The 27,706-nt window shown below is 50.7% G+C and overlaps 1 protein-coding gene across 2 annotated transcripts; it reads left to right on the forward strand.

Moving 5' to 3' along the window:
* Window positions 1-827: 827 nt before the first annotated feature.
* CCDC92B (coiled-coil domain containing 92B) lies at window positions 828-27,706 on the forward strand. 2 transcript variants are annotated; one of them, XM_066363467.1, is made up of 5 exons: window positions 828-1,017; window positions 12,982-13,134; window positions 19,351-19,398; window positions 23,937-24,500; window positions 25,925-27,706. In XM_066363467.1, exons 2-5 carry the CDS (start codon window positions 13,005-13,007, stop codon window positions 26,095-26,097), a joined length of 915 nt encoding a protein of 304 aa, XP_066219564.1. In that variant the 5' UTR covers window positions 828-1,017; window positions 12,982-13,004; the 3' UTR covers window positions 26,098-27,706. The 2 variants fall into 2 exon arrangements, with proteins under 2 accessions (XP_066219564.1, XP_066219563.1); XM_066363466.1 differs by lacking the exon at window positions 25,925-27,706 and having other exon boundaries at window positions 887-1,017; window positions 23,937-24,523.

The following is a 27,706-nucleotide window of genomic DNA, read 5'->3' on the forward strand; positions in this document are numbered from 1 at the left end:
GTGTGTGTGTATATATATATATATATATATATATATATATATATATTCATTTAATTCTCACAACAACCCAAAGATCTTATGAGCTGTATAGACCATCGTTATCCCATTTTATGTATGAGGAGACAGAGGCCCAGGAACAGTAAGCTATTAATAGAGCCAGGATTAGGAGGCAAGCAGTCTGGCTTCAATGTTCTGGACTTTAGAGTTTGTAAAGTATTTTCTTTTGGCTCTTAGGACCTTCACATAGAGGGAAAGAGGATGTCTTATCAACTGGGGCCCAGGGAGGTGCTGTGATTCGCCCAAGGTCATACAGCTAGTAAGAGCTCTGGGGCAACTTTGCTGCCAACTACTAAGCACAGTGTTGGTTTCCTGACCCCTGGTCAGTTTACCACCTACCCAACTCTTCCCTGAGCCAATGGGGGCGCTGTCTGTGTTTCCTATGCCAGGGGGCGGGCAGAGGGGACAAGCGGATTGCTGTCTGACAGCCCGGGCGCTGTCCGCGGTACTGATCCTCCCTTTCGCGCTTGCTCGCCAAGTGACAGACGGGTTCCCCAGGTTTCCCTTCCAGCTCCCCGCCAAAGCCAGCTCCGCGAGTTGGGTGGCCCTCCGGGGTCCTTAGACCCGGTTCCAGGGTTTCCCCTCCCCTCCCCCGACCATGCACCGCCAGCCTCCCTTCCCCCCAGCCCCGCCCACGGCCCCTCCCCGCCAGTCCCAGGTCCCTCCCCACCCTTATCTCTCCCGCCCCCTCAGCTCCCCCCTCCGTCTTGTTCGCCAGTTCCGGTCACGTTGCTGGGTGTTTACGCCTGGAGGCCGCCCCGGATCCCCCCTCGGCACCCCGGAGTACCCCTGGAGCTCCGGCCCCGCCGCCCCGCAGCTTCGAGGCAGCTGATGGCGCCGCAGCCAGGGCGGGCGCTGCGGAACCCCGGGCGCAGCTAGCTTGGGGAAGAAGAGCTCCTCCCCTCGCCCGGCCGGCAGACCCAGGACTCCCCTGGCCTGTCGCTCCCTCGGGTCCTGAAGGTAGGAGGCCGGTGGGCACGGGGCGGTGGGGAGGGAGCCGAGGTGGCCCCTGTTCGGGAGCAGCGCGGCTTGAGCTCCAGCTCCCCCGGGAGGGCTGGCGTGGGGCTGGGCACCGCAGCGCGCAGGGGGCGGACAGGACCTGCGGGCTGCCGGTAGAAGTTGTCCTCCACCACCCAGACGTGGGCCCTTCCAGCCCTGGCGGAGAGTCTAGAGCAGCCGAGGTCAGGCCACCGCCACCTCTTGCCACCTCCCAGGACACATATCTTTCTTTCTGCCCGCCTTTCCCTGCCTTCCCTGGTGCCTCTCTTCGCCGACCTCCTTAGTCTTATGCCCCCCCCTTCTCTGGGAGTCATACTGGAGGGGTAATCAGGGCAGAACATCAAGACTGAAGGCGGTGGAAGCTCCAGTTTCCCCTACATCCCAATCTCGTGTTCCTGGATCCACTGCTTTGCTGAGGTTGGGGGTACTGGGGTCTTCAGTAGAAGGGGGAACCATAACTTAGGGGTATTGGAAGAGGAGGGCCCTGGAGTGAAGAGGACCACAAGATCCCTAGAGAATGTGCCTCTACCACCAGCCAGCTGACCCCACCTTACGGAGAGTCTCAGATATTTGTCAAAAGCTGACTTCTTGTTCCCAACTCAAATCCACAGGAGAGCCAAGGACTTGGGGATAAGGGGAGTAATTATTCTTTTTTTTTTGGAGTAATTATTTTTTAATACATGCACTTACTTGCCCTGGTGATTGCCAATAACACTCAACTCATTCTCCCTGTTTCCCCAACATTCCTCGTGTTCCTGTTCCATGCAAAAAATTCCTGGAGACTAAGTCTTGCCCTCGGGAAGCTTACTGTTTAGAGTAGAAGCCACACACACAAACACGCATGAAAGTGATAAAGGGTGGAATGCTTGGGGAACACAGTGGCAGAAGAGTCATTTCAGATTGGTGCATATCAGGGAAGATTTCCTGAATTTGAGCAAGGTAGAGGTAGGGTGGGAGGAATAGTAAATGAGGGATGTTCGTGGGTATGAGGAGAGTTTGTTGTGAGAGCAGCAAGAGGTAGAATCCACAAGAGGAGGGGATCAAACTGCATGTGTTGGCTGCTTTTAGATAGTAAAGGGTGTTAAAGGCCAGGGTGAGCGCCCAGTGGCATGCTCCTAGTTGCCAGGCACTATCAGTCGTGTACATTGGGCAAACTACTTAACTCCTCTGAGCCTCTGAAGTGGATATCGATGTAGGGCTATTATGAAGATAAATGAGTGGGGTTTTTTGTTTGTTTGTTTGTTTTAGATTTTATTTATTCATTTTTAGAGGAGAGAGAGAGAGAGAAGGGTGAAGGAGCAGGAAGCATCAACTCCCATAGTGCCTTGACCAGGCAAGCTCAGGGTTTCAAACTGGCGACCTCAGCGTTCCAGGTCTATGCTTTATCCACTGTGCCACCATAGGTCAGGCAATAAATGAGTAAATATATATTAAAGTGCTAAAAACCGTGCCAACCATTTATTTTTGTTATTATTATATTAATGCCTGTACAGTGATAATTATTATAAGTATTATTACTTGTGCATCCATGTCTGAGAAAGATTTTTTGAGTTCCTGCTTTCTCTCCTACCCCAGCTCTCAGAGTCAGGGAGTTAAGAGGAATAACAACTAAGAAAAGTAAAGAACATTTTACTTCATTTATTTGTTCATTTATTACCATGACTGGCCTATCTAATATACCTCCCCTGGCAATTGGAATGATAAAAATAAGTTTAACATTCTCCTGGAAACAAGAAGGCATACTTAAAGACTTTTAACAAAATTTGAGTATTGAATGACTGAATAAATATTTTCAGTCCCAGAGAGAAAAGAAATACTACTAAGAATGAAACAGAAACTAGGACAAGAGTAGCAACCAAAGGTGAAAGGTGGCAGACATTGCAAACTCCGTGAAAGCAGAAAACAAGAGGCTTGAGCTCTGGTTCCTCTCCCAGGCACTACATCTGCCTGAGGGATGGGGGCAGCAGGGGCTCAGGGACATTGAGCAGACTAAGGGAGGGGAAGTAGCCACCCGAAGGAAGTGGTTTTCAAACTTTTGGTTAGCAGAAGCCTTTTCTCTAATGAATTTGTATACACAAGCCTGTCATATAAAAGAGGGGTAAAAACAGCAAAGTCTCAAAGCCTTCCCTTTTCCCTAACCCTTCTGGCAACATCTGAGACCACCCTGCAGAACTCTGGGGCTCTGTGGAGCAAGTTCAAAAATCACTGATTGAAATGACTCTGAAGGGCCTTCAGAGCCGAGTGCTCCGATTCTGTATTTTCAGTGGTTCTTCCAATCCAAAGAACTATAAGAAATGGAGAAGGGAGAGGACCACAATTTTCTCTTTTTCCCAATCACTTGTAGGAAGATAGCTGGGTAGGAGAGTGGTACCTAGAAGCTCCAAAGAGAGGAGCAGGAGGTGAAGTGTTTGTCAGGGATCAGGAGCTCAGGCCTTAGAGAGTCAGAATTGTGCCAGGATCAGAGGGTTCCTGCATGGATATTTTGTCTATGGTTGGAGATTTGAACACAGAAGGTTCCCCTTACCAACTTTCCAAAAGGCAAAAATATTTTAACTTTCTTTTTTATGAGTTTATTTGAGCCAAACAGATGACATACCAGGGAAGCAAGATCTCAAATGCTCCTATAACTTTCTTTCAGACAGATGAGAGGCAAGTACAAAGTACTTGGAATTAACTCTATAAATTGTGAACCCTGCTGAGCCAGGAATCTCGCATTCAAGCTAGCAACCTTGGGCATCAAACCAGCAACCTTTGGACTCAAGCCAGTGATCTCGGAGTTTCGAATCTGGGTCCTCAGCACCCCAGGTTGACACTCTATCCACTGTGACAGCTCTTTGAAATGAACATTTTTCATCAAGTTGGGAAATTAAAGAAGTAGGAGCATTGGGAGAAGGTGGACAGCCAAAACAATGCAGTTCCTGATGTAGTCAGGACAGAAGACAGAGGTGAAGGACCAAGCTCTTTTTAACCTGTGAGGCTGGGCATCTGAGGTTCAGTGTGGGGAGAAGATGGAGCTGATAGTCTTACTCCTTGGCTGCTGCTGCTGGCCTGAACCTTGTCCTCAGACATGAGGTCTGCATTTCTATGTGAAAATCTGACATTTTTCTAGGTTGGGTCTTCCAAAGTACATGTGACTCCCCAGCCACACACACACAGATCTGTGTTGTCCCTGGATCCCCCTTCCCACTCCTCCCACTCTTCTCCAAACAGACCAAACAATAATGTCTAAGAAAGAATATTTGCCGCCTGACCAGATAGTGGTACAATGGATAGAGCATCGGCCTGGGATGCTGACGACCCAGATTCAAAACCCAAGGTCGCTGGCTTGCGCATGGCCTCATCAGCTTGAGCATGGGGTCACCGGCTAGAGCGTGGGATCATAGACATGACCCCATGGTCACTGGCTGGAGCCCAAAGGTCACTGTCTTGAAGTCCAAGGTCGCTGGCTTGAGCAAGGGGTCACTTGGTCTGCTGTAGCTCCTGGTCAAGGCACATATGAGAAAGCATTCAATGAACAACTAAGGTGCTGCAACAAAGAATTGATGCTTCTCATCTCTCTCCCTTCCTGTCTGTCTGTACCTCTCTCTGTCTCTGTCTCTCTCACTTAAAAAAAAAGAAAATATTTGACAAGATCTTTTGTGACCCAAATTTCTGCCCTGAGAAGAGCAGCCTGCCTACTTGGAAGCAAATACTCAGATCCTTGTGGGAAGGCATAGAAACAGCTGGTTGGCTCGGTCTGTCCCTGTGGCCAGGGTCCAGTCTCCATCCAGGGCTGTGTGGAAAGGGCTTTGACTCTTCTGAAACATTTGCATTTCAGCAGCTGGGAGCAGACATTCTCTCTTCATCATAAGCACAAGCCCACACACCAACCTCCAGTTGCACACACAGCAGACACATAGGTTCAAGAGACACAACCCCCCAAACACACACACATGCATGTCCACATACATGCACTCCTTGAGGCATGGGCACAGGCTCAGGTACATGTACAGACACACAGGCCCACACATCTTGACATAGATAGACAAAAGCACAGATAAAGTAATGCACCAGTTTATTCAACTGCCTGCTTGACATCTATTTCTCCTTGGCTGAGTTCTCTTGAGTTTGTCAAATTTAACATGTCTCGGGCTGGATCTTACCTTCTCGGTAAGACCCTCCACATCAGCTCACCTTGGCTCCACAAACTCACTCACTTGTGCATTCTACAGATATTTACAGAGTATCTCCTATTTGCCAGATTCTGTTCTAGGTACTAGGGAACAAAATAATGCATCTTGTGTTGCCAACAATCTGGCAGGGAAACAGACAACAAACGAAAATGTAATATATGCATGTGGTGATAAATTCATGGAAGAAAAACAATGCCAATTAAGAGAGTGGAGCCCTGGCCAGATAGCTCGATTGTTAGAGCTTCGTCCCAAAGCACAGAGCTTGCTGGTTCGATCTCCAGTCAGGGCACATACAGGAACAGATGTTTCTCTATCCTGATCTTTCCCTCACCCTCCCTAAAATCAATAAAATAAATATTAAAAAAGAGAGAGTAGAGAGTGACAGAGGGGTCTATATTTTTTTCATTTTTATTTATTGATTTTAGTGAGAGAGGAAGGGAAAGAGAAGGAGAGACAGGAACATCGATCTGTTCCTTACGTGCCCTGACTGGGATCAAACTAGCAACCTCTGCACTTTAGGATGATGCTCTAACCAAGTGAGCTATCTGGCCAGGGCCAGAGAGTTCTATTTTAAATCATATAATCAGAGAAGGATCCTCATTATTTGATATTTGAACAGAGTCCTGAATCAAGAGAGAGATGGGTCATAAGAGCATCTTGGCAAAGGGCATTCCTGGCAGAGAGGACAGCACACACAAGGTCCTTGAAGCAAAGGTGTGCTTGGCATGTTCAAGAAACACTAAGGAGGCCAGAGTGGCTGTAATGGAGCCTACAATGGGAGAATGGTAGGAGATCAGGGTAAACAGAGCCAGCGGTGATTGTGTAGGGTCTAGTGAGAACTTTGGATTTGACTTTAAGTGTGACAGGAAACAATTGGAGAGTTGTGAGTGAGGGAGTGGGTGACCTGATTTGCTAAAAGAACTGTGGCTGCTGCATTTCAAGAAAACAAGGGGGCCTGACCTGTGGTGGCACAGTGGATAAAGCGTCGACCTGGAAATGCTGAGGTCGCCGGTTCGAAACCCTGGGCTTGCCTGGTCAAGGCACATATGGGAGTTGATGCTTCCAGCTCCTCCCCACCTTCTCTCTCTCTCTCTCTCCCTCTCTGTCTTTCTCTCTCTCTTCTCTAAAAATGAATAAATAAAATTAAAAAAAAAAAAAAAAAAGAAAACAAGGGCAAGAGTGGAAGCAAGAAGCCAGTTAGGAGGCTACTGCAGTGGAACCCCACAGGGATGGTAGTGACCGAGACTAGAGAAACACAGTGTCGCCATTGTGAGAACCAGTTGGGCTTTTTTTTTTTTTTTTTTTTTTTTTTTTTTTAGCGACAGACAGAAAGGGAGAGAGATAGATGAGAAGCATCAACTCGTAGTTGTGTCACTTTAGTTGTTCATTGATTGCTTCTCATACGTACTTTGACTGAGGGGCTCCAACTGAGCCAGTGACCCCTAGCTCAAGCCAGTGACCTTGGGCTCAAGCCAGCAACCATGGGATCATGTCGATGATCCCAAGCTCAAGCTGGTGACCCCTCACTCAAGCCAGATGAGCCTATGCTCAAGCCAGCGACCTTGGGGTTTCAAACCTGGGTCCTCGGTGTCCCAGGTCAATGATGTTCTATCCACTGTGCCACCACCGGTCAAGCAAGAACTGATTGGATTTAGGATGTTTTTTGAAGTTAGAGCCAACGGGATTTGCAGATGGATTGGCTATAGAATACAAAGAAAGGAATAAAATATGACTCCTAATCATTTGCCCTGGGCAACCAAGTGAAGAGACAAATAGCAGTGCTGTTCATCAAGATGGTGAACAGCAGGCGAAAGCAGGTTTGTAGGAGTTGATTACAAGAGTCTAGTACTGGTACTTACAAGTCTGAGGGACTTATTAGACATCCAAATGGGCATCAGTCGAGTGAGAGTGACAGAGGTAGCCAGTTGAGTGTTTGGGGGAGAGTTAGTTAACCAGCCAACATATAAATAGAACTTACAGCCTGACCTGTGGTGGCACAGTGGATAGAGCGTCGACCTGGAATGTTGAAATTGCTGCTTTGAAACCCCGGATTTGCCCAGTCAAGGCACACACGAGAAGTAACTACTGCACGGTGATGCTTCCTGCTCCTCCTCTTTCCTCTCTCTCTCTTCTCTCTCTAAAAATCAATAAATAAAATCTCAAAAACAAAACATTTTTAAAAATAGAATTCACAGCCATGAGATTGGACAAGATCACCTTAGGAGTAATTAGATATGAAAGATGAGGAAGTGGGGAAACTCCAACAAATGTGCCTTCATGCTGGAGTTGCCCAGGCTAGAGCACTGTAAACACCCTGGACATCCTCCGCCCCATCATGACCTAATACAGCTATTTCCAACTAGTGTGCTGCAAGAATTTTTTTTTTAATTTTATTCATTCATTTGAGAGATGTGAGAGAAAGAGAGAGAGAAGGGAGATACAAGGGGGGAGGAGCAGGAAGCATCAACTCCCATATGTGCCTTGACCAGGAAAGCCTGGGGTTTTGAACCGGCGACCTCAGTGTTCCAGGTCGAGGCTTTATGCACTGTGCCACCACAGGTCAGGCTGCAAGAATTTTTAAAACATACAATACCTGACCAAAACAATGACTACAGCCAAGACAACAATAGCCGTGTGGTGTGAACAAATCAAAATTATATCAATTTTTTTTGTAAAATTGACAAAAATATATTTTTTGGTGTGCCATGAGATGAAAAAGGTTGAAAACTGCTGACCTAACCCAATTCGTCCCCATGTCCTGCCAATTCTACCCCCTAAATACACCTGGAACTTCTCTCCATCTCCACCTCCATTATCTGGTCCAGGCCTCCATCATCTCTCACCTGGACCACTGCTACATTCTCCCCGCTGATGTCCCCAAGTCCACTTTGCTCCCTCTAATCTGCCCTTCCTACAGCAACCACAGTGACCTTTTAAAAATGCATAACATGGCTTGACCTGTGGTGGCTCAGTGGATAAAGCATTGATCTGGAACACGGAGGTTGCCGGTTCAAAACCCTGGGCTTGGCTGGTCACGGCACATATGGGAGTTGATGCTCCCTGCCCCCCCCCCAAATGAATAAATAAAATCTTTTAAAAAGGGGGGGGCATGCTGACCTGTGGTGGCGCAGTGGATAAAGCGTCGACCTGGAAATGCTGAGGTTGCCGGTCCGAAACCCTGGGCTTGCCCGGTCAAGGCACATATGGGAGTTGATGCTTCCAGCTCCTCCCCCCTTCTCTCTCTCTGTCTCTCCCTCTCCTCTCTAAAGTGAATAAATGAATAAAAAAAATTTAAAAAAAAGGGGGGGGCATGTCTCCCACTGCCTGAAATCTTTTAATAACTTCCTAGTTCACTTAGTGTTAATCCAAATTTTTTTTTTCTTTTTTTTTTTTCTTTTTTTTTTTTTTTTTTTCATTTTTCTGAAGCTGGAAACAGGGAGAGACAGTCTGACAGACTCCCGCATGCACCCGACCGGGATCCACCCGGCACGCCCACCATGGGGCGAAGCTCTGCCCACCAGGGGACGATGCTCTGCCCATCCTGGGCGTCGCCATGTTGCGACCAGAGCCACTCTAGCGCCTGAGGCAGAGGCCACAGAGCCATCCCCAGCGCCCGGGCCATCTTTGCTCCAATGGAGCCTCGGCTGCGGGAGGGGAAGAGAGAGACAGAGAGGAAAGCGCAGCAGAGGGGTGGAGAAGTAAATGGGCGCTTCTCCTGTGTGCCCTGGCCGGGAATCAAACCCGGGTCCTCCACACGCTAGGCCGACGCTCTACCGCTGAGCCAACCGGCCAGGGCTAATCCAAAATTTTTAACATAGATAACAAGACCCTGTGTGATCCCTCCCTTGCTAACCTCACTTCCTATAACCCTTCCCCCGTACCTTACACATTAGCCTTCATCAGCAGTTGGCAATGTCAGTGTTTCTCAAAAAGACCATGTGAAGCTCTTAGCACATAGGGCTTGGCACATAGTAAGTGCTCAGTAAATGTCAGCTGTCATTATCCTACCTCTGGGCCTTCACAAATGCTGTTCCTGTTTGGGTTGCTTCCTAGTAGTCTTCTAACTCCTGCACCTCCTTCAAATCTGTATTACTTTTCTGTTGCTGCATAGCAAATTACAAACTAAGTAGCTTACAACAACATAAATGTAGCTTCTCACAGTCTCCAAGGATCAGGAGCCTGGCACTTTTTACCTGGGTCTTCTGCTCCGGATCTCACAAGGCTCAAATCAAGACTAGCTGTATCCTCATCTGCAGGCTCAGCTAGTGAGAGATCCACTTCCAAGATCCCTTAGGTCAGGGGTTGGGAACCTTTTTGGCTGAGAGAGCCATGAACGCCACATATTTTAAAATGTAATTTTGTGAGAGCCATACAACGACCCGTGTACCTTACGCGTTATCCAATAAACATTTGGTGTTCCGGAGGACAGCTGTGATTGGCTCCAGCCACCAGCAACCATGAACATGAACGGTAGGAAGTGAATGGATTGTAATACATGAGAATGTTTTATATTTTTAGCGTTATTATTTTTTTATTAAAGACTTGTCTGCCAGCCAGATGCAGCCATCAAAAGAGCCACATCTGGCTCACGAGCCATAGGTTCCCGACCCCTGCCTTAGGTTGTTAGCAGAATTTACTTCCTTGTGGGTGTAGGACTGAAGGAAGCGCCATGGTCTTGCTAGCTGTCACCTAGGAACCCTCCACAGTTCCTAGAGGCCTCTTTCAGGTGCTTGTGTGTGGCTCCCGCCACAGGCCCTGTCACAGCAATGCAGCTTACCTGCCAAGGCCAGCAGCAGAATTCCTCTCAGGCTTCAAATCTCTTCCTTCAAGAAGGGCCCTTTGAACTGGCCTGCCCAGAATAATCTCTCTTTTGATTAACTGAAAAGCAACTGATTGGGGAGACCTTAATTACACCTGCACAATCCCTTCACTTCTGTCATAAACCCTAATCACAGGAGTGAAATCTGTCATGTTCACAGTCCCAGCCACACCCAAGGGGAGGGGATAATATAGGAGACTGTGACCACCAGGGACTGGGAATCCTGGGGACCTTCTTAGAATTCTGTCTGCCATGAGGTTCTCGGCCTAAAATCATTTCCTCAAAGAGACTTCCTCTGACCCCAAATCTAAAATAGGTCTCACTTTATATTTTTTCATATTAATTGTAGGTTTCTTTCATGTTACCTACCACAAACTGTAATTGTGAACTATTTGTATTATTATTTGTGTGATGCATTTTTAGTTTGTTTGATTCTCTCCCCTTAGCCCTGTGAGCTCCATGAGAGCAAGGATTTTGTTTTTATCATCAGTGCTGCCTGTCCCCAGCACAGCAGCTAGCAGTAGTCACTCACTGAATGAATGATGAAGAGATGAGCAAATCAAGACAGGGATTAACCTACTCACACATTTAACAGAGATGAGAAGGGATGTAGCATCTCGTCCTGTCATAAGTGCTCTACCCTTTTTTATCTCATTTAATCCTCACTCATACTATTAGTAGCCCCATTTTACAGACAAGGGGAAAAAAAGATTCAGAGAGGTTAACTTTCTTGCCAAAGTCACACAGCAGTTAACTGAAAGACCCAGAATTCAAAACCAAGATTGTCCTCAGTGTAAACATTGGGAAGCTTCTTTGAATTCAGAAGATTTGATTGGAGAATTGGGTCTGTCACCATTTGCCACATGAACTGGCATAAGTCACTTCAGCTCTGAGTCCAAGTCTGTGAAATGGGAATAGTCTTAGTAAGATAATGTGGATAAAGTTGTTTAAACATAGTAGATCAGGGGTCCCCAAACTATGGCCCGAGGGCTGCATCCGGCCCCTGAGGCCATTTATCCGGCCCCCGCCGCACTTCTGGAAGGGGCACCTCTTTCACTGGTGGTCAGTGAGAGGAGCATAGTTCCCATTGAAATACTGGTCAGTTTGTTGATTTAAATTTACTTGTTCTCTATTTTAAATACTGTATTTGTTCCCGTTTTGTTTTTTTACTTTAAAATAAGATATGTGCAGTGTGCATAGGGATTTGTTCATAGTTTTTTTTATAGTCCGGTCCTCCAACGGTCTGAGGGACAGTGAACTGGCCCCCTGTGTAAAAAGTTTGGGGACCCCTGGCCCTGGCCGGTTTGCTCAGTGGTAGAGCGTCGGCCTGGCGTGCAGAAGTCCCGGGTTCAATTCCCGGCCAGGGCACACAGGAGAGGCGCCTATCTGCTTCTCCACCCTTCCCCCTCTCCTTCCTCTCTGTCTCTCTCTTCCCCTCCCGCAGCGAGGCTCCATTGGAGCAAAGATGACCCGGGCACTGGGGATGGCTCCTCGGCCTCTGCCCCAGGCCCTAGAGTGGCTCTGGTTGCAACAGAGCGACGCCCCAGAGGGGCAGAGCATCGCCCCCTGGTGGGCAGAGCATCGCCCCCTGGTGGGTGTGCCGGGTGGATCCTGGTCGGGCGCATGCGGGAGTCTGTCTGACTGTCTCTCCCCGTTTCCAGCTTCAGAAAAATACAAAAAAAAAAAAAGTTTGGGGACCCCTGTAGTAGATGATCAGTAAGTATAACCAGTGATTCTCACAGGTCAAAGGGCCATCCTCTACTAAAATGAAAAGCCTGTTTGGTTGGACCAGTGGGTCAGGAGGGTAGGAGGGAAGGGAGCTCGGGAGGAGAAGCTCATGAACGTGAAGGTCTTCAGTGAACCTGCTTGGTGTGACCCTACGAATAAAATCTGGATTTGTAGAGACATACATAGAAGCCAGACTAGAGGGGACCATTTGCTGAACAGAGCCATCCATCAACTGGCCTCCCACTCCACTGCCCAGGGAATTCCTGGGACAGGAGGGGACAGGTCCTTCAAAAGCTTAGGGAGTCCCTGGCAGAGAAGGCATGAGCTCCGAGTCCTGGGCTCCAGAGCTCTGGGCCTCCACTCCCCTCTGCCTCTGCTCTTCCAGGAAGCTCATCGCCACGGAAAAGGCTCATTGTGAAAGGGGTGGGGCCGGAAGAGGGAGAGCTGAAAGGCCAGGCATCATTAGGATTCAGGGATGCAGATCTCCCCTTCCCATCAGTGTCTTAAATTCTACCGTAGATTCACCACATGGGTCTCCTGAGCACTCTCTCCCATCCCTCTCTTAAAAAGTGACTCTTCCACCTGCCTTCAGCCCACAAAGTCAGTGTTAGTAAAACATTCATGAGATCTTCCACCACCATGACATGGATGAGGGCAGAGCCCTGGCTTCAGATTAAGTCAGAAAAATGGAGTTGAACTGGGTAAGGGTGTGCTCAGAACCATCCTGCTGCCTGCCAGGTGATGGTCACCATGAGCTGGAATGGTAGAGCTGGAAGAGACCTCAGATTCTGCTACTGTACAATTCAGTTTGGCCGTGAGAAAACCAAGAGTCGAGAGGGAGAGGGCTTGCCCAAAGTCACACAGCTGTTTAAGAAGCAGGCTAGAACCGTTTCTCTTTACTGACTTTGCTGCTCCATTGATTTTCCTCTCTGAGAAGTAGAGGAGATCATGGGGCAGGGGAAGGAAGCCACTTCCCTCTGGGCCTCTGGTTCTTCACCAGTTCGATGGGAATAATTATACTTCCCTGTCAACGCCCCCAGTGGTGCATGAGGCTTTGGTGAGTAAATACAGGGGAAATGATCGTAGTAGCAGAATCGTCTACCTGGTGGCAATGACACCCCAGATTGGAGGAGACTGTGAGGTATCTGAGGGTGGGCGGGGCAGATGGGCCCAGAAGATGTGGGCTCACCTTGTCATCCTCCCCAGGTGAGGCCCAGGCCTGGGTTGCCATGGATATCGTGTCCCTAGAGCATCAGATCCAGAGCGTGCAACGCCACATCAGCTTCCTGAAAAAAGAGCAGATGGCCCTGCTGCGAGACCTGCACCTGGAAATCCTGAGGCTGCAGAAACGATGCTCAGGTGAGGCCAAGAGGGACGGCCGGGGCGGGGGTCAGGGCAACTGTCTGCATCACAGTCATTGTGTCTGACGGAGTGGGGGGGGGGGGGTCAGGGCAACTGTCTGCATCACAGTCATTGTGTCTGACGGAGTGGGGGGGGGCGGGGTCAGGGCAACTGTCTGCATCACAGTCATTGTGTCTGACGGAGTGGGGTGGGGCGGGGGGCGGGGCAACTGTCTGCATCACAGTCATAGGCTGCAGAAACGATGCTCAGGTGAGGCCAAGAGGGACGGCCGGGGCGGGGGTCAGGGCAACTGTCTGCATCACAGTCGTTGTGTCTGATGGAGTGGGGGGGGGGGGGGGGGCGGGGTCAGGGCAACTGTCTGCATCACAGTCATTGTGTCTGATGGAGTGCCCACCAGGAGCCTCTCAACCTTCACAACAACCCTGCCAGGTGAGTGTTCATCACCTGTTTTACTTTTCTTTTCTTTTTTCTTTTTTTTTTTTTTTAGCAAGAGAGAGACAGACAGAGATAGACAGACAGGAAGAGAGAGAGATGAGAGAGATGAGAAGCTTCAACTTATAGTTGTGGCCCCTTAGTTGTTCATTGATTGCTTTCTCATATGTGCCTTGACCGGGGGGGAGGGCTCCAGCTGAGCCAGCAACCGCTTGCTCAATCCAGCGACCTTGGGTTCAAGCCAGTGACCTTTGAGCTCAAGCCAGGAACTGTGGGGTCTTGTCTATGGTCCCACGCTCAAGCTGGCGACCCCGTGCTCAAGCTAGTGAGTTCATGCTCAAGCCAGTGACCTCGGGGTTTCGAACCTGGGTCCTCAGCGTCCCAGGTTGACACTCTGTCCACTGCACCACCACCTGGTCAGACCATCACCAGTTTTTCTAAGTGAGGAAACTGAGTCTTGGGGAGGTGAGTTTCAGCGCAAAGGGTTCCGGTTGGGTTGCAGAGGGAAACCTGGGCACCGTTCCTGGAAATTTCCTGTCCCTTTCTAATAAATGTTCATCAAGTACCTCCACGCTCCAAGAAGCCTTCAGTCTAGTTGAGGAGACACATACACACAGGGAGAGTGCTAAGGTATACAGAAAATAAAGAGGGAGGACTGATGGCAGTTCATGGGCAGGCTCATGTCCAGCTTGAGGCACAGGTGATGGAGGAGAGCAGGCATCCAGGCTCTCCAGAGGAGGCAAGCATTTCCACTCGCTCAAGGCTGAGTGAGATTTAGACATGCTGAGGTACTGGGGGATGAGGAAAGCATTCCCAGGGAAAGGAACAGCACGGCAGTGTCCATACATAGGAGAACAAAGCTTAGGAAAAGTTCTATTTGATGCATAAAGCTGAGCATAAAGGAGGCTGGTGAGAAATATGGCTGGAGCTAGATCATGGAAGATCTGACACATACCCGGACAACCAAGAAGTCTGGCCTGGCCTCCTGGGGAGCAGGGAGCCACGGAAGGTTTTTGAGCAGCACCATGCCACATTATGAAAGTCAACCTGGCGGTTGTATGGAAGATGACTTGGTGGGAGAAGGCAGCAAGGAGAGTAAGTAGTGACGGGGCTGATGAAATGGTCCAGAGGAGAGATGAAAGGGGTGGGCAGGGGAGGACCAGTGGGAAGCAGATGGAAGGAAAGCACTTTGCAACCAACTGGACTTGTGAGCAGGACAGGGGAAGGCAGCAGAGACAAAGTTAAATCCCAGGCCTGACCTTCCTCTTGGACCTCAGGCCTTGCCTGCCTGCCTGCCTGGCCCTCTCGGAGGCCTGGCTCTGGGCCAAGTGCTTACCCAGGCCAAGTCTCCAAGTGCAGGTTGTAGAGCCAGTGATTCACAGAAGGTCTCAGCGGGGACAGCCCAACCTCCTCATTGTGCAAGAAGATAAACTGAGCCCTCGAGAGAGAGTCACACAATATGTTAATAGCAGAACTAGGATTAGAACCCAGATCATCAGATTCTCAGTCCATTGTGCCTCTAAGCTTTCTGCACATTCTCCAAGAAGGTCAGACTTCTCTCTCCCTTCTAGCGCTTGCTCATGGGAGGCTGTTGATTCCCTAGAGGGAAACTGAGGCCCAGAGCATTTGAACAACCTGCCTGGCTTCTCACTTTGGCAGGAAGAACCGGTCCTCCTGACTCTCAGCCCCCACAGCCTCCTCCCACTCCGTGTGCAGGTTCAGCTGACACGGTCCAAGGCCAGGCTCCCTGAGATCTCCCCACAAAGCCTGCACGGCGGCAGAGTCAGCCCCGTACTGACTCACCCCTCCCCGATGCCACTGTTTCATTGCAATAATATTATAGGAAAATTGAGATGAGCAAACCCTAATGTTAGGCCAGCTGAAGGAGGGCCTGATGAGCTTTATAAGAAGTTTATTTATGCATTTGCAAAACAGACAGGCTGAGACTCTAGTGGCATCACAGAGAGATGCAGGAAGGGGGCGTCTGATATAGGGGTTGCTGCAGTAATCTGCTGGCATGGGGTTGGATATACCTGGACATGCTCAGATTAGCATATCCTGCTTTGTGGCCTTGGTCACACACTGTCTCTCCCTTTCCCAACTCTCAGGCACCTCCCGATGGCCTTGTCCCAAGGACACTTCCCAGAACCTTCCCAGGGTGGGGGGGAGTTGCTTAAGGGGAGGGGGAGGTTGGGTGAGGGAAATGCTTAATGAAGAAGTTGCCCTAGTGGGAGGCTGGGTGAGGGGAATTAGAGTTTAAAGGGGCTTTGAGTTTAAAGGAGCCCTGAACCCAAACCTAACACCTAAGTTTCTATAGCTCCTCCTCTCATTTCTTTTTGTTTTGCCCTAATTCTTTTTTTTAAGGGAGAAAAGGGGAGATAGGCAGGTTCCTACATGCACCCCAACTGGGATCCACCTAGCAACCCCCATCTGGGGCCTGAGGCCAATGCTCGGACCAACCGAGCCACTGGCTGTGAGAGGGGAAGAGACAGAGAAGGGGGAGACGGAGGGGAAGAGAAGCAGATGGTCACTTCTCTTGTGTGCCCTGACCTGGGATCGAAGCCGGGACGTCTGCATGCCGAGCCAATGCTCTATCCATTGAACAAACCGACCAGGGACTGTTTTGCCCTAATTCTAAAGACCTGGATCCTTTGTAAGGCCAGTGGCCGTGGCCATGCAGGTTCACATTGGATTTGGGCAGACGGTAAAGGAACTGTGGAGCCAGAAAATTGTGGCCCATTCCATTTATCAGAGCGGGGTTCCCCAAACTACAGCCCCCTGAGGCCATTTATCCGGCCCCCCGCCGCACTTCCGGAAGGGGCACCTCTTTCATTGGTGGTCAGTGAGAGGAGCATAGTTCTCATTGAAATACTGGTCAGTTTGTTAATTTAAATTTACTTGTTCTTTATTTTAAATATTGTATTTGTTCCCGTTTTGTTTTTTTACTTTAAAATAAGATATGTGCAGTGTGCGTAGGGATTTGTTCATAGTTTTTTTTTATAGTCCAGTCCTCCAATGGTCTGAGGGACAGTGAACTGGCCCCCTGTGTAAAAAGTTTGGGGACCCCTGTATTAGAGTCTCGTAACAGTGGAGGAGCAAGCAGGCAGGGAGAGTCACTTCCCTCTCTCAGAGCTGATGAGCAAACAGGCTGGGTTGAGGGGACCCTTTCTCCTGCAAACAAAAAAATGGCCCCTCCCAATGGCAGCGGGCAATGCATAATCTAAAGTCTGTGCCCTGAGGGCAAGCACCTGCAGCCTTTACATAGACTACACAAACATGGTGCTGCCCTGTGCTCATGCATCAATTTGGTAAAGTACAAGCAAGCAAGTCTAACACTCTTGTTTGCCCAACATCCTTCTACTCAGGACACAGACCAGGATCCGAAGAAAGTATGATAGGCAGGAACGGAGGACCTTGGCCCCATCACCCTTCTCAGATGTGTATGGGCCTGCAGCCGCTAGGTTATTGATTTACGATATAAAAACCAGCCACTCTTGGGGCTGAAATAACTGAATAAGACCCTTCCTCCAAGGGGTGGGGGAGTGAGGAGAAGAGAGCAGAACAAGAGAGATTATTGTTTTTGTTTGTTTTTTTGTGACAGAGACAGAGAGAGACTGAAGAAGGGACAGACAGACAGGAAGGGAAAGAGATGAGAAGCATCAATTCTTTGTTGCGGCACCTTAATTTCTCATTGATTGCTTTCTCATATGTGCCTTGGGGGTGGGGGTGGGGGGGCTACAGCAGACCGAGTGATCCCTTGCTCTAGCCAGAGACCTTGGTCTCAAGCTGGTGAGCCCGCGCTCAAGCTGGCAACCTCTGCGTTTCAAACCTGGGTCCTCCACGTCCCTGTCCGACGCTCTATCCACTACGCCACCAACGCCTGGTCAGGCCTGTTTTGTTTTTTAAGGAGATTCAAGAGGAAGCCAGAGGCTGCACAGGGGTGGGAGAGAGGAGGGGCCACGGGGCAGGGGGCTGGAAGAGCCTGCCAAAAAGAGGTCAAGACTGGGAATGAAGGGCGGGAGAGGTTCTGGGAGCGCAGGTTAGGTGGATGACAAGGACTGTCCCCGTGTTTCAGCACTGACTCAGCCCTGGACTGAACCCCTGTTTCTTTCTCGCATTTATTCTCAACAACAGCCCTATGTAAGGCAGCAGCAAGTTTGTCCCAATTTTGCAGATGAGAAAACTGAGGCTTAGAGAGGCACTGTCACTGGCCCAAGGTCACAGTGTATCTGACCTCACAGCATGCTCATCTAAACTGAGGGAATTCACACTGAAAGATGAACAGGGAGTTTTGATGGATGGATGAGTAGGGCCCAGCTGAGATTCATTTTCCCTCCCCCAACTCCTGTGGTTAAGGGCCAAGGAGAAACCAGTCCACAGGGAGTTAGTAGCAGAGCCAAAGTCCCTGGGCTACATACCTGAACCTACTCCAGGTTACCTTGAGCTGCAATGCAGGACCTCGGAGGAGAGGTCGAATTGGCCCCAGGAATCCCTGCAGGTGGAGGCATCAGAGTCCTCCCGGGGGCCCCCAGTAGATGGTTCAGGCTCAGGTCACAGCAAAGGCCCAGTCACCCCAGCTCTCTGTCTCCTAGCAACAGCTGGCCTCCCCTGGGGAGGCACCTCCAGCAAAGCCCCTGGTGTCTAGAAGAGCTGGGTGAGAGCGGAGAGTAGGAGCAGGCAGAGGACCCCCAGACTGCCTCTGTAGGTGCTGTCGCAGTGGTGGTGCCAGAGATGCGTAACCTTCTCCTACCCCCAGGCTCACACCTTCTCCCTCTGGGCACCCGTGCGCCCCTGCAGGTACATAAAGGCACTCCTGAGTAGGTCCCCTCACGCAGGCAGCTGTGGCTCCCAGTTTCCCCAACTACTTATGCTCCTTTCCTGGCTACTGGTGGAGTTGGAGGAGTAGGGGTAAGACCAGAAAAATGATCAAACTAAGCTGGCTGAGGGTTAGAGCTTTCTGGGCTGTAAGGAATGGGGCTGGGAAGACAGACAGGCAGAGAGGTGTCCCTGGGCTGCAAATGCCCGGGAGGAAACTGCTTCTGCACTAGCGCCCTTGGCGGGTTCTTTGCCAGTCCCGCCCCTCAGCGCCAAGCCACAGACAGTTCCAAGAGCCGTGCAGGCTTTTCATCACCAGGTGGCGCTGTCCTCCTTGGAGCCCCCAATCCCCTCCACTTGAAGCAAGGCAAACCGGCTGGGAAAGGGGCAGGGCTGAAGTTCAAAAAATAACATTGACACAGCAGTCAGTACTGGTTGTGAAAATAGTGAAATGCACGTGTCCTATTGGTAAATAGCCACTACCCTGAGTTCCCCTCCAGTGACCCCAAGCAGCCCAGGACATTCCAGCCTTCCTAGATCCATCAACTAATCACTAAAGGGTCTGTGCCCCGTGAAGTAGGGGGTCGGGGATGGGGGGGGGGGGGGTTCCTTCAGACCAACTCTGATTGGTTGGCATGTTAAATATGTGTACATCTCCGCTGGGAAGGAGCAAATACTCGCCCAGCCCTCAAAGCAAGCCAGGATCCTTACTCCCACCAAAGGTTGAACTAACACTCAAATCTAAGCCACAAAGCTTGTGCTAGAAAAATGTCTGGGCTTAGAATCAGGCAGATCAGGCTCAGGATGTGCCTTGGCACCTGTCTTCATCTCTCCCCCGTGCTGGGCTGTAGTAAAATGGGTATGGGGGTGATCTGGATGGTTTCTAAGGATCTTTATTGCCACTTTTACTAAGCCATGATTCCCTGATCACACACACACACAACTGCCTTTTTTCTCTTCCCTTAGAACTGACCCATGACCTGGAGATGAGAGAGGCCCAATCTCACCAGCAAGGTAAGAGGAGGGTGATTGGTTGGGAAGTACCACAGTAGCCCAACATGTCACCTTTCCCCACCAGTTAGTAGGACCCCAGACTTGGGGACAGCCACTGCTCAGCTTCTTGAGCATAGTGCCGGATGTCAGCCCCCTGCCCAGTCAGGTGTGTGACTTGTACAGTGAACAGCCTGCACCCCCATCCGTAGTGCCCTATACCCATGTTCCTGGAGAAAATAGGAAGATGGAAGCAGATAGGAGATGGTGTGCAGAAGGTCCACCTGGCTAAGCTTATTCCTCTCTCTGACTTACCTCCCCAATCCTTCCCGTCCTTGCACGAGTGATTCCCACCACTAGTGTCCATATCCTCCAAGATGCAACACGATGACAACATGGGGTCCTTGATTTCAAGGAACTTAGCCTAGAAGGGAAAAGAGATACATGTATATTAGCAAATCCTTCATGTTACAAAAGCATAACTTCTTGCCAATGTAACAATTCCACTAAAAGATATTATTTACAGATTATTACTTCACCCATAAAATGGCAGGTGAGATAGGAGATAGTCTTCAGTGGGTACAGAGTTTCAGTTTTGCAATATAAAAGTGTTCTAGCGAGCTGTTGCACAACATTGTGAGTATACTTAATGCTACCGAACTGTACGCTTAAAAATTGATAGGATGCTAAAACTTTTTCTTTTTTTCTTTTTAAGGGCCAAGGTTGTTTTTTTTTCTAAAGATTTTATTTATTCATTTTAGAGAGGAGAGAGAGAGAGAAGGGGGGAGGAGCAGGAAGCATCGACTAGGATGGTAAATTTTATGTTGTTATTTTTACCAGAAATAAAACTTTTTTATTTTTTAAAGTTATAAAGAATTTTATTGATTGCTTTTAAGCTTTTTTTTTTAATTTATTCATTTTAGAGAGGGGAGAGAGAGAGAGAGAGAGAGAGAGAGAAGGGGGGAGGAGCAGGAAGCATCAACTCCTCCCATATGTGCCTTGACCAGGCAAGCCCAGGGTTTCGAACCAGCGACCTCAGTGTTCCAGGTCGACGCTTTATCCACTGCGCCACCCCAGGTCAGGCTATTGATTGCTTTTAGAGAGAGAGAAACATTGATTTGTTGTTCCACTTATTTATGCATTTACTAGTTGATTCTTGTGCCCTGACTAGGAATTGAACCTGCAACCTTGGAGTATCAGGAGGACACTCTAACCAACTGAGCTACCCAGGCAGGGCCAAAAATAGTCTTTCTGAGCCAGGAGAGATTTAAGAATGGACTCTCTGTCATGTTGTTGTGCTACTTATCGATTAAGAGCTATATGACCAAGAGTTAGGGGTGGGAAAGATGGAAATTTAAGGAAAAATGTTAGGAACCCTTCAAATTGCTTTGGGTGGCCTGACCTGTGGTGGCACAGTGGATAAAGTATTGACCTGGAATGCTGAGGTCACCGGTTCAAAACCCTGGGCTTGCCTGGTCAAGGTGCATATGGGAGTCGAGACTTCCTGCTCCTCCCCCCTCCTCTCTCTCCCCTCTCTGAAATGAATAAATAAAATATTTTTTTAATTGCTTTGGGTTGCCTGACCTGTGGTGGCTCAGTGGATAAAGCGTCGACCTGGAAATGCTGAGGTCACCGGCTCAAAACCCTGGGCTTGCCTGGTCAAGGCACATATGGGAGTTGATGCTTCCAGCTCCTCCCCCCTTCTCTCTCTCTGTCTCTTTCTCTCCTCTCTAAAATGAATAAATAAAATTTAAAAAAATTAAAATTGCTTTGGGGGTGTGTGCACAAAGATCTAAATACTTATAGGCTTGAAGAAATTCTGCTCGCCTCTTTAGCAACTATGGGCAACCTCTTGGTGCTTAGGTAGTTGGAGGCAGTAAGGACAGTTCTGTGACAACAGCAGCTTTCATCCCACCTGCTATACTTACTCTGAAAAGGCTGTTGGGGTCATCTGGACTCAAGGCTCTGCCCCAGTGTCCTGGTTTTTATCTTCTCTCTCAGTGGGCTTGAGAGCTCTCTTTGTCCTCTGTGAAAATCACTAAGTGCTTTTCATATCCATCCCAGAGTCACCTTTTACCTACCTTTTGTCATGTTTCAAGTACCTATGTCTCTACACTCACTCACATGTGCCAATCCCAGGATACTGTTCCTGCTGAAATGGAGCTAATAATCCAGGAAGCAGGGGTCCTCAACTCTGAGGGTCCATTTAAATCAACTGGGAAGGGCCCTGGCTGCTTTGCTCAGTGGTAGAATGTCGGCCTGGTGTGTGGAAGTCCTGGATTCTATTCCTAGTCAGAGCACACAGGAGAAGCGACCCTCTGCTTCTTTCATCTTCCTCCTCCCTTTTCTCTCTTACTCTCTCTTCTCCTCCCTCAGCCATGGCTCAATTAATTCAAGCATGTTGGCCCTAGGCACTGAGGATGGCTCCATAAAGCCTCCACCTCAGGCACTAATACTAACTCAGTTGCAAGCATGTACCCGGATGGGCAGAGAGTGCATCAGCCCCAGAAGGGGGTTCCCAGGTGAATCCCGGTTGAGGCTCATGCAGGAGTCTTTCTATCTCCCCTCCTCGCACTTAAAAAAAAAATCAACAGGAAAGATTCAAGCAGTGCCAGTTCCCAGGTTCAATCCCAGAGAATTTGATTCAGCTATTCTTCAGTAGGGCCTGGGAAACTTTCAGAGCTCTCTGGACGGTTCCAGTGTAGTATCTCGGGTTGAAACCCAGTGCAGCCCTGGCCAGTGGCTCAGCAGAGTGTTGGCCTGGCATATGGACATCTTCAGTTTGATTCTGGGTCAGGGCACACATCACACAGGACAAGCGACCATCTGCTTCTCCCCCTACTCCCTCTCCCACTTCTCTCCCTCTTCCACTCCCACAGCCAGTGGTTCAAGTGTGGCCCCAGGTGCTGAGGATGGTTCTCTGGGAGCTGCAACAGCCTCAGACACTAAAAATAGCTCAGTAATGGAGCCTCAGCAGGGTGGATCCTGGTGAGGGCACGTGCGGGAGTCTGTCTATATCCCCTCCTCTCATCCCCGCCCCCCCAAATAAAGAAACCCAGTGCAGTGGACAAAGACAAACAACAAACAGGTAAAGAAAAAATTATAAAATGTTTTAAACTCTTTCTCTGTGAAACAAGGTTCTGGCACACTGACTCCCCTTTCCTACCCATATTTCCAGTCCTTCCCATCCCTTGCTTTGGCATGTCTCTCCTTCCTTTGTCCCAAACGCCCTCCTTTCCCGGCTTCACTACTTAACTACTGTCCATCCTTCAGATTCCAGCCCAAGTCGCTCTTCTGCTGAGAAGCCTTCCCTGACTCGGTCACATTCTCCTGTTAGTCAATGGCATTGGCACATGGCACATGTGACTCTCACCTTTATTTGTCATTATATCCTATACTCTATACATCTCCCACTATGCTTGTTATAACTTCATTAAGAATGTGTTCTTATGCCCAACCTGTGGTGGCACAGTGGGTAAAACATTGACCTGGAATGCTGAGGTTGCCGGTTCAAAACCCCGGGCTTGCATAGTCAAGGCACATATGGGAGTTGATGCTTTCTGCTCCTCCCCCCTTCTCTCTCTCTCTCTGTCTCCTCTTTCTAAAATTAATTTAAAAATCTAAAAAAAAAAAAAAAAAAAAAAAAGAACGTGTTCTTGCCTGACCAGGCAGTGGCACAGTGGATGGAGCGTCAGACTGGGATGCAGAGGACCCAGGATCGAGACCCCGACGTCACCAACTTGAGCGCAGGGTCAGTGGCTTGAGTGTGGGATCATAGACATGACCCTGTGGTCACTGGCTTGAACCCAAAAGTTGCTGGCATGAGGCCAAGGTCGCTGGCCCGAGCAAGGGGTCATTTGGTCTGTAGCCACCCCCCCATCAAGGCATATATGAGAAAGCAATCAATGAACAACTAAGAAGAAAAAAGAGCCGCAACGAAGAATTGATGCTTCTCATCTTTCTCCCTTCCTGTCTGTCTCTATCTGTACCTCTCTCTGTCTCTGTCACACACACACACACACACACACACACAGACACACACACACACACAGAATGTGTTCTTATCCACCATAGCCTCAATGCCTAACGAGTTGCACAGAGTAAGGGCTCAACAAATATTTGTGGGGCAAATAAACGGTCAGGGAAAGTTTTTCATTTAAGCTGAAACCTCAAGAATTAGAGGCGAGGCCTAACCTGTGGTGGCGCAGTGGATAAAGCGTGGGTCTGGAATGTTGAGGTAACCGGTTCAAAACCTGGGGCTTGCCTGGTCAAGGCGCATACCAGAAGCAACTACTATAAGTTGATGCTTCCTGCTCCTCACTGCCTTCTCTCTCTCCCCTCTCTCTAAAATCAATAAATAAAATCTAAAAGAAAGAAAAAGAGGCGAGGGCAAGCAAAGGCTAGGATAGGTGCAAAGGCCCCGAGGAAGAAAAAGGAAGGCCGATGTGGCCGTGGGGAGCGAGGGGAGAGGCAGGACGTGCAGCTAGGGGGTCGCAGAGCTTTGTTAGGAGGAGGGGTGAACTGTCTGTCCCATCACCTCTCCTGTCTATTTCCCTTTCCAGAGGCGGCGTCCCAGGAGCTGGAGAGCAAGTGCCGCGCGCTGGAGTCGCAGCTGGCGGCGCGGACGGCGGCCAACTCCGAGCTGCGGCGGGAGGTGGAGCAACGCGAGGCGCTGGTGTCCGCGCTGCGCTGCAGCCTGCGGGCGGAGGAGCGCCGCTTCCTGGAGCAGCTGCGTCGCCGCAGCCACCGCGCCACCGTGCTCGGCAACGAGCTGCAGAAGCACACGGAGGCGGCCGCGTACCTCTCGTGCCAGCTGCACGCGGCGCGCCAGAGACTGCAGGCGCCGCGCCCGGGCCCCGGCGGGGCTGCAGAGCCTCGGCTCCGCCGGCGCGCACCGCGGGCCCGGCGCCCGCCCGCTGCGGAGGCCGCCGCCAAGGGCCCCGGCCGGGACTGGGCCGCGTGGGACGGTGCCACCTGCTCCTTGGGCGACGCCGACCCCATGCCCGACCCCGCGCTCTTCCTCTACGCCCGGAGGCCTCCGCAGTCCAGCGGCCGCAGCCCGCGCCAGCCACCTCCCCTGGAGCCTCCGGACCAAGCCGACCCGCCGGTGGCCCTCAGTCCGCCCGGTGCGCCTGGTGCCCCGGAGTAGGCACGGGGCTGGCTGGCGGTGGGGAGTGGGGGAAGCTGGGCCCGGCCGAGGAACGCAGCCCGGGGCTTGCAGTCAAGCCCCGGGGGTGGGGGGCAGAAGAAGCTGTCCCTCGTCCAGGGAGGGGGTCGAGGCGGCCCCGGCTCCTCGATCCCTTCCAACCGCCCCTGCCTTTTTTGTATTTCCCAACGTAACGTTTCCGAAGCTTCGAGCTCTCTCCTCCCGCGAAGGAACTCCTCCGCCGGGGTTCCGCGAGTGCACCTTTTTTTTTGCACAGGACTCGCAACACTGATCCTTATCTGGTCCCCACCCTGCAACTGGGAGGGGAGGGGGCGGGGGACACCCTGTCCCCGGATAGCTGACAATCGTTTGGCGGGAGGGGGAAGGCTGGGCCAGCCTGTGGAAAGGAACCAGAGTGGCACTTACCACCCCTAAGCTTCCCAGCTCTACCCATCCCCGTCCCCCGCGGCCTCCCCCAGCCCCACGCGGCTGCCTTTCCCCCCGAGCCTGGGAGAGGCTCGGGTTCTGGGGCTAGAGGCTGGACCTTTTCCTCGGCGCCGTTTCTCCTCTCCCTCCCCCGCTGATAGGTCCTTACTGGTGAGCACCTAACACTTTAGATTCTGAAGAAGACACCTCCTCCCAGAGCCCCTGGTGGGGAAAGTACGACCTGATGGAAGTGTGAACTTCTGGAAGGTAGCACCCATAGACCTTTAGAGAGGATTACAGGTGGGCTTGATGGCAGACCCTAGTCCGGAGCTGTCCCCAATGCAGTTCCTCCACAGATTGCTAGCTGAGGGATTTAGACTGGGAGCTGTGCTGGGGAAATGAGGGACACTCAGGCCTATGGAGGGACAGACACTGCCTTCAGGGGGTAGCTGGGAACTTGAAGATGCCCTGGGAGTTTTCCTAGTCCTGTTTATTGGTGCTAATTTTGCCCAGCTTTCTAATTAGCTGGGTGCACCCAGAGGCTAGAAGAAGGGCCCCACTTCTTAGAAGTGGCAGTTGATAGAGGTTTGAGTTAGCTGAGGAGGAAGTCCCTAGCCTGCCCCCCCAAGGATGCCCCCAATGCTATCTGATCTGACACTAATGGGGTGCTCAGAGCCTTTCTGTCCAAGTTGGGGAGTAGCAAAATGGAAAGTTGAGGGCCCCACCTGCTAACTGCCTTTCTCCCCTGCTCCACTGTCATGACCAAAGGCAGTTTCCAGTCCAACTGGTGGCCTCGTCCCAAGCCTAGTCTAGAAAGACAAACCCTAAGAGCCCCCCACCCCCCGCAAGCCATCCCTCCTCTCTTGGTCCAGGTCCTGCATCAAGTCCTAAGTGCCTGTGAGGTCTTCCAGGGACTGTAGAGGGATGATATGTGGCCGGGAGAGGCCTTTACCTTACTCACAAACCCCATCCTGGCAGGTCCTGACACTGGCTGCGGCCAAGTATTCTGTGTGTCATCCACGGATCCACAAGGTGAGCAGAGCCGATCTCTAGGGGAGACAAACCCTTCTCCCATCACAGCCCCCATGAAGAAGAGGGGGAAACCCCCAGTCATACCTTCTTTCACTCTGTATGTTAGAGGAAGTAGGTAATTGGCAAGAAGCAAAGCCCATGAGCACACTCCCAGCCCACACAAACACAGTACCTTTCCCTACCACACTCAGCACTGTTCAGAGCACTAAGCAATAACCAGCCTGGTCTAGGTGTCCAGCCACTGGGATGCAGAGGCCAGGGTGTGGGCACATTTGGACCAGATTGCTCCCCAGTCTAACTTGGGCCACAGTAGTGGCCTAAGCATTGTTGCTCTGCCTGCCCCTGTCTACCCTCCGCAGTCTCTGTGGCTGTGCCTCTGCCCTGTGTCTCCTCTCCAGTATGTGTAACTCAGTGTGCCCTTGTCCTGTTACGTCCCTTTCGCAGTGTGACTGGGTGAGGAGGCCTCTCTCCTGTCTTGGCTGCATTCACCTGAAGGGGCCAGAGGACTGTGGAAAGGTGGGAAAGGGTGCCTTTCTGGAGGTGCCCATCCAAACCCTCATCTTCCACAAGCACACTTCAGGGGGTGAACAGGGTGACTTTGTGACATCAATTCTTCTACAGCAATGGTGAAGTACTTTATCCATCCAGCCACTAAAAGCCATAGCTATTCCCACCTGGCCTCCCCCCAGCTCTACAGCAATAGCCCTCTTCTCCCTTCCGGAACCCAAGGTGTCTAACTGGGGACCCCTACTAAACCCCCACCTTAGGGATCCTCAGATGACCTGCCTGCCTCTCCTCAAGTGACCCCCACCAGCACCTCCCAACTCCTGTCCGTCTTCCAACGACCAGAGATAATGACACTTAATTGTTTGTGGGGTGCTTGGAGATTCCCCCAGATGAAAGGCTCCGAGTGCTGGGGCGGCTGACTCAATGCTCAGCCTGGGAAAGGAAATAAGCCAACCCTTCCCACCCCACTCAGCAAGCTGGAGGAGGGGCGGAGGCAGATATAGGGTTCCAATTGGAACAGACATTCCCTTTCCCCACCCCTCTCCTGGACTGCAGACTTCCCCTCAGCCCTCTGCTTTGCCCAGATCCGGAACAAAACCTTCAGGGCAGCAGAATGGGACTGGGGTTCGTAGTTTGCCCTTGGCCTCAGGGGTCCAAAGCTTAGCCTCAGGGCCTGGGAGTGGCCCTTCCCCCCACCCCCAGCCTGGGGGACCCACCCTACCAAAGGAAGACCCTCTCCCACAAACCCCTGGATTGTTGCTCCTCACCCTTCTCCCCACAGATCCCCACTGGGGAGGGGCATGTTGACATGGACAGTCAGGGGCCCTAGTTGGAGCTTCAGCCACACCCCAAATGTGGACAGACAACAGGAAGAAAAGCTGCAAGTAGGCACCAGTAGGCAATGAGTGTGAGCATCTGTACCCATACCTCCCCATATCATGCGCACAGTGGACTATAGTTAGGGAACCAGTCCAGAGCTGAAATGGGATAGCTTTTCCCCAAATAAGCAGCACGGTGGAGACCTCTTTTGTAGAGAAGAAAGGTGGCCTAGGGGTGTTGAGCATCATTTCAGTACGGAGAGTTGGGGATCACTAAGCACTTACTTGCTGAGGTGCCAGCCTCGAATGGGGGACATGCAGGGCAGGGAGGGCAGAGGCATCCTGCTCCAAACTCTCTGTGGCTGTGCTTTTTTATCCAATGCTTTCAGAGTGCATTCATTCA

The sequence above is a fragment of the Saccopteryx leptura genome, chromosome 2 (assembly GCF_036850995.1).
Source record: "Saccopteryx leptura isolate mSacLep1 chromosome 2, mSacLep1_pri_phased_curated, whole genome shotgun sequence".
NCBI lineage: Eukaryota > Metazoa > Chordata > Mammalia > Chiroptera > Emballonuridae > Saccopteryx > Saccopteryx leptura.

What these genes read in the sequence shown, in the direction of transcription:
- CCDC92B (XM_066363467.1), top strand. Translation starts at nt 13,005, where the DNA reads ATGGATATCGTGTCCCTAGAGCATCAGATCCAGAGCGTGCAACGCCAC. An exon ending in GCTGCAGAAACGATGCTCAG is followed by an intron (nt 13,135 to 19,350) that starts GTGAGGCCAAGA and finishes CTCTTCCCTTAG; the next exon opens with AACTGACCCATGACCTGGAG. An exon ending in GGCCCAATCTCACCAGCAAG is followed by an intron (nt 19,399 to 23,936) that starts GTAAGAGGAGGG and finishes TTCCCTTTCCAG; the next exon opens with AGGCGGCGTCCCAGGAGCTG.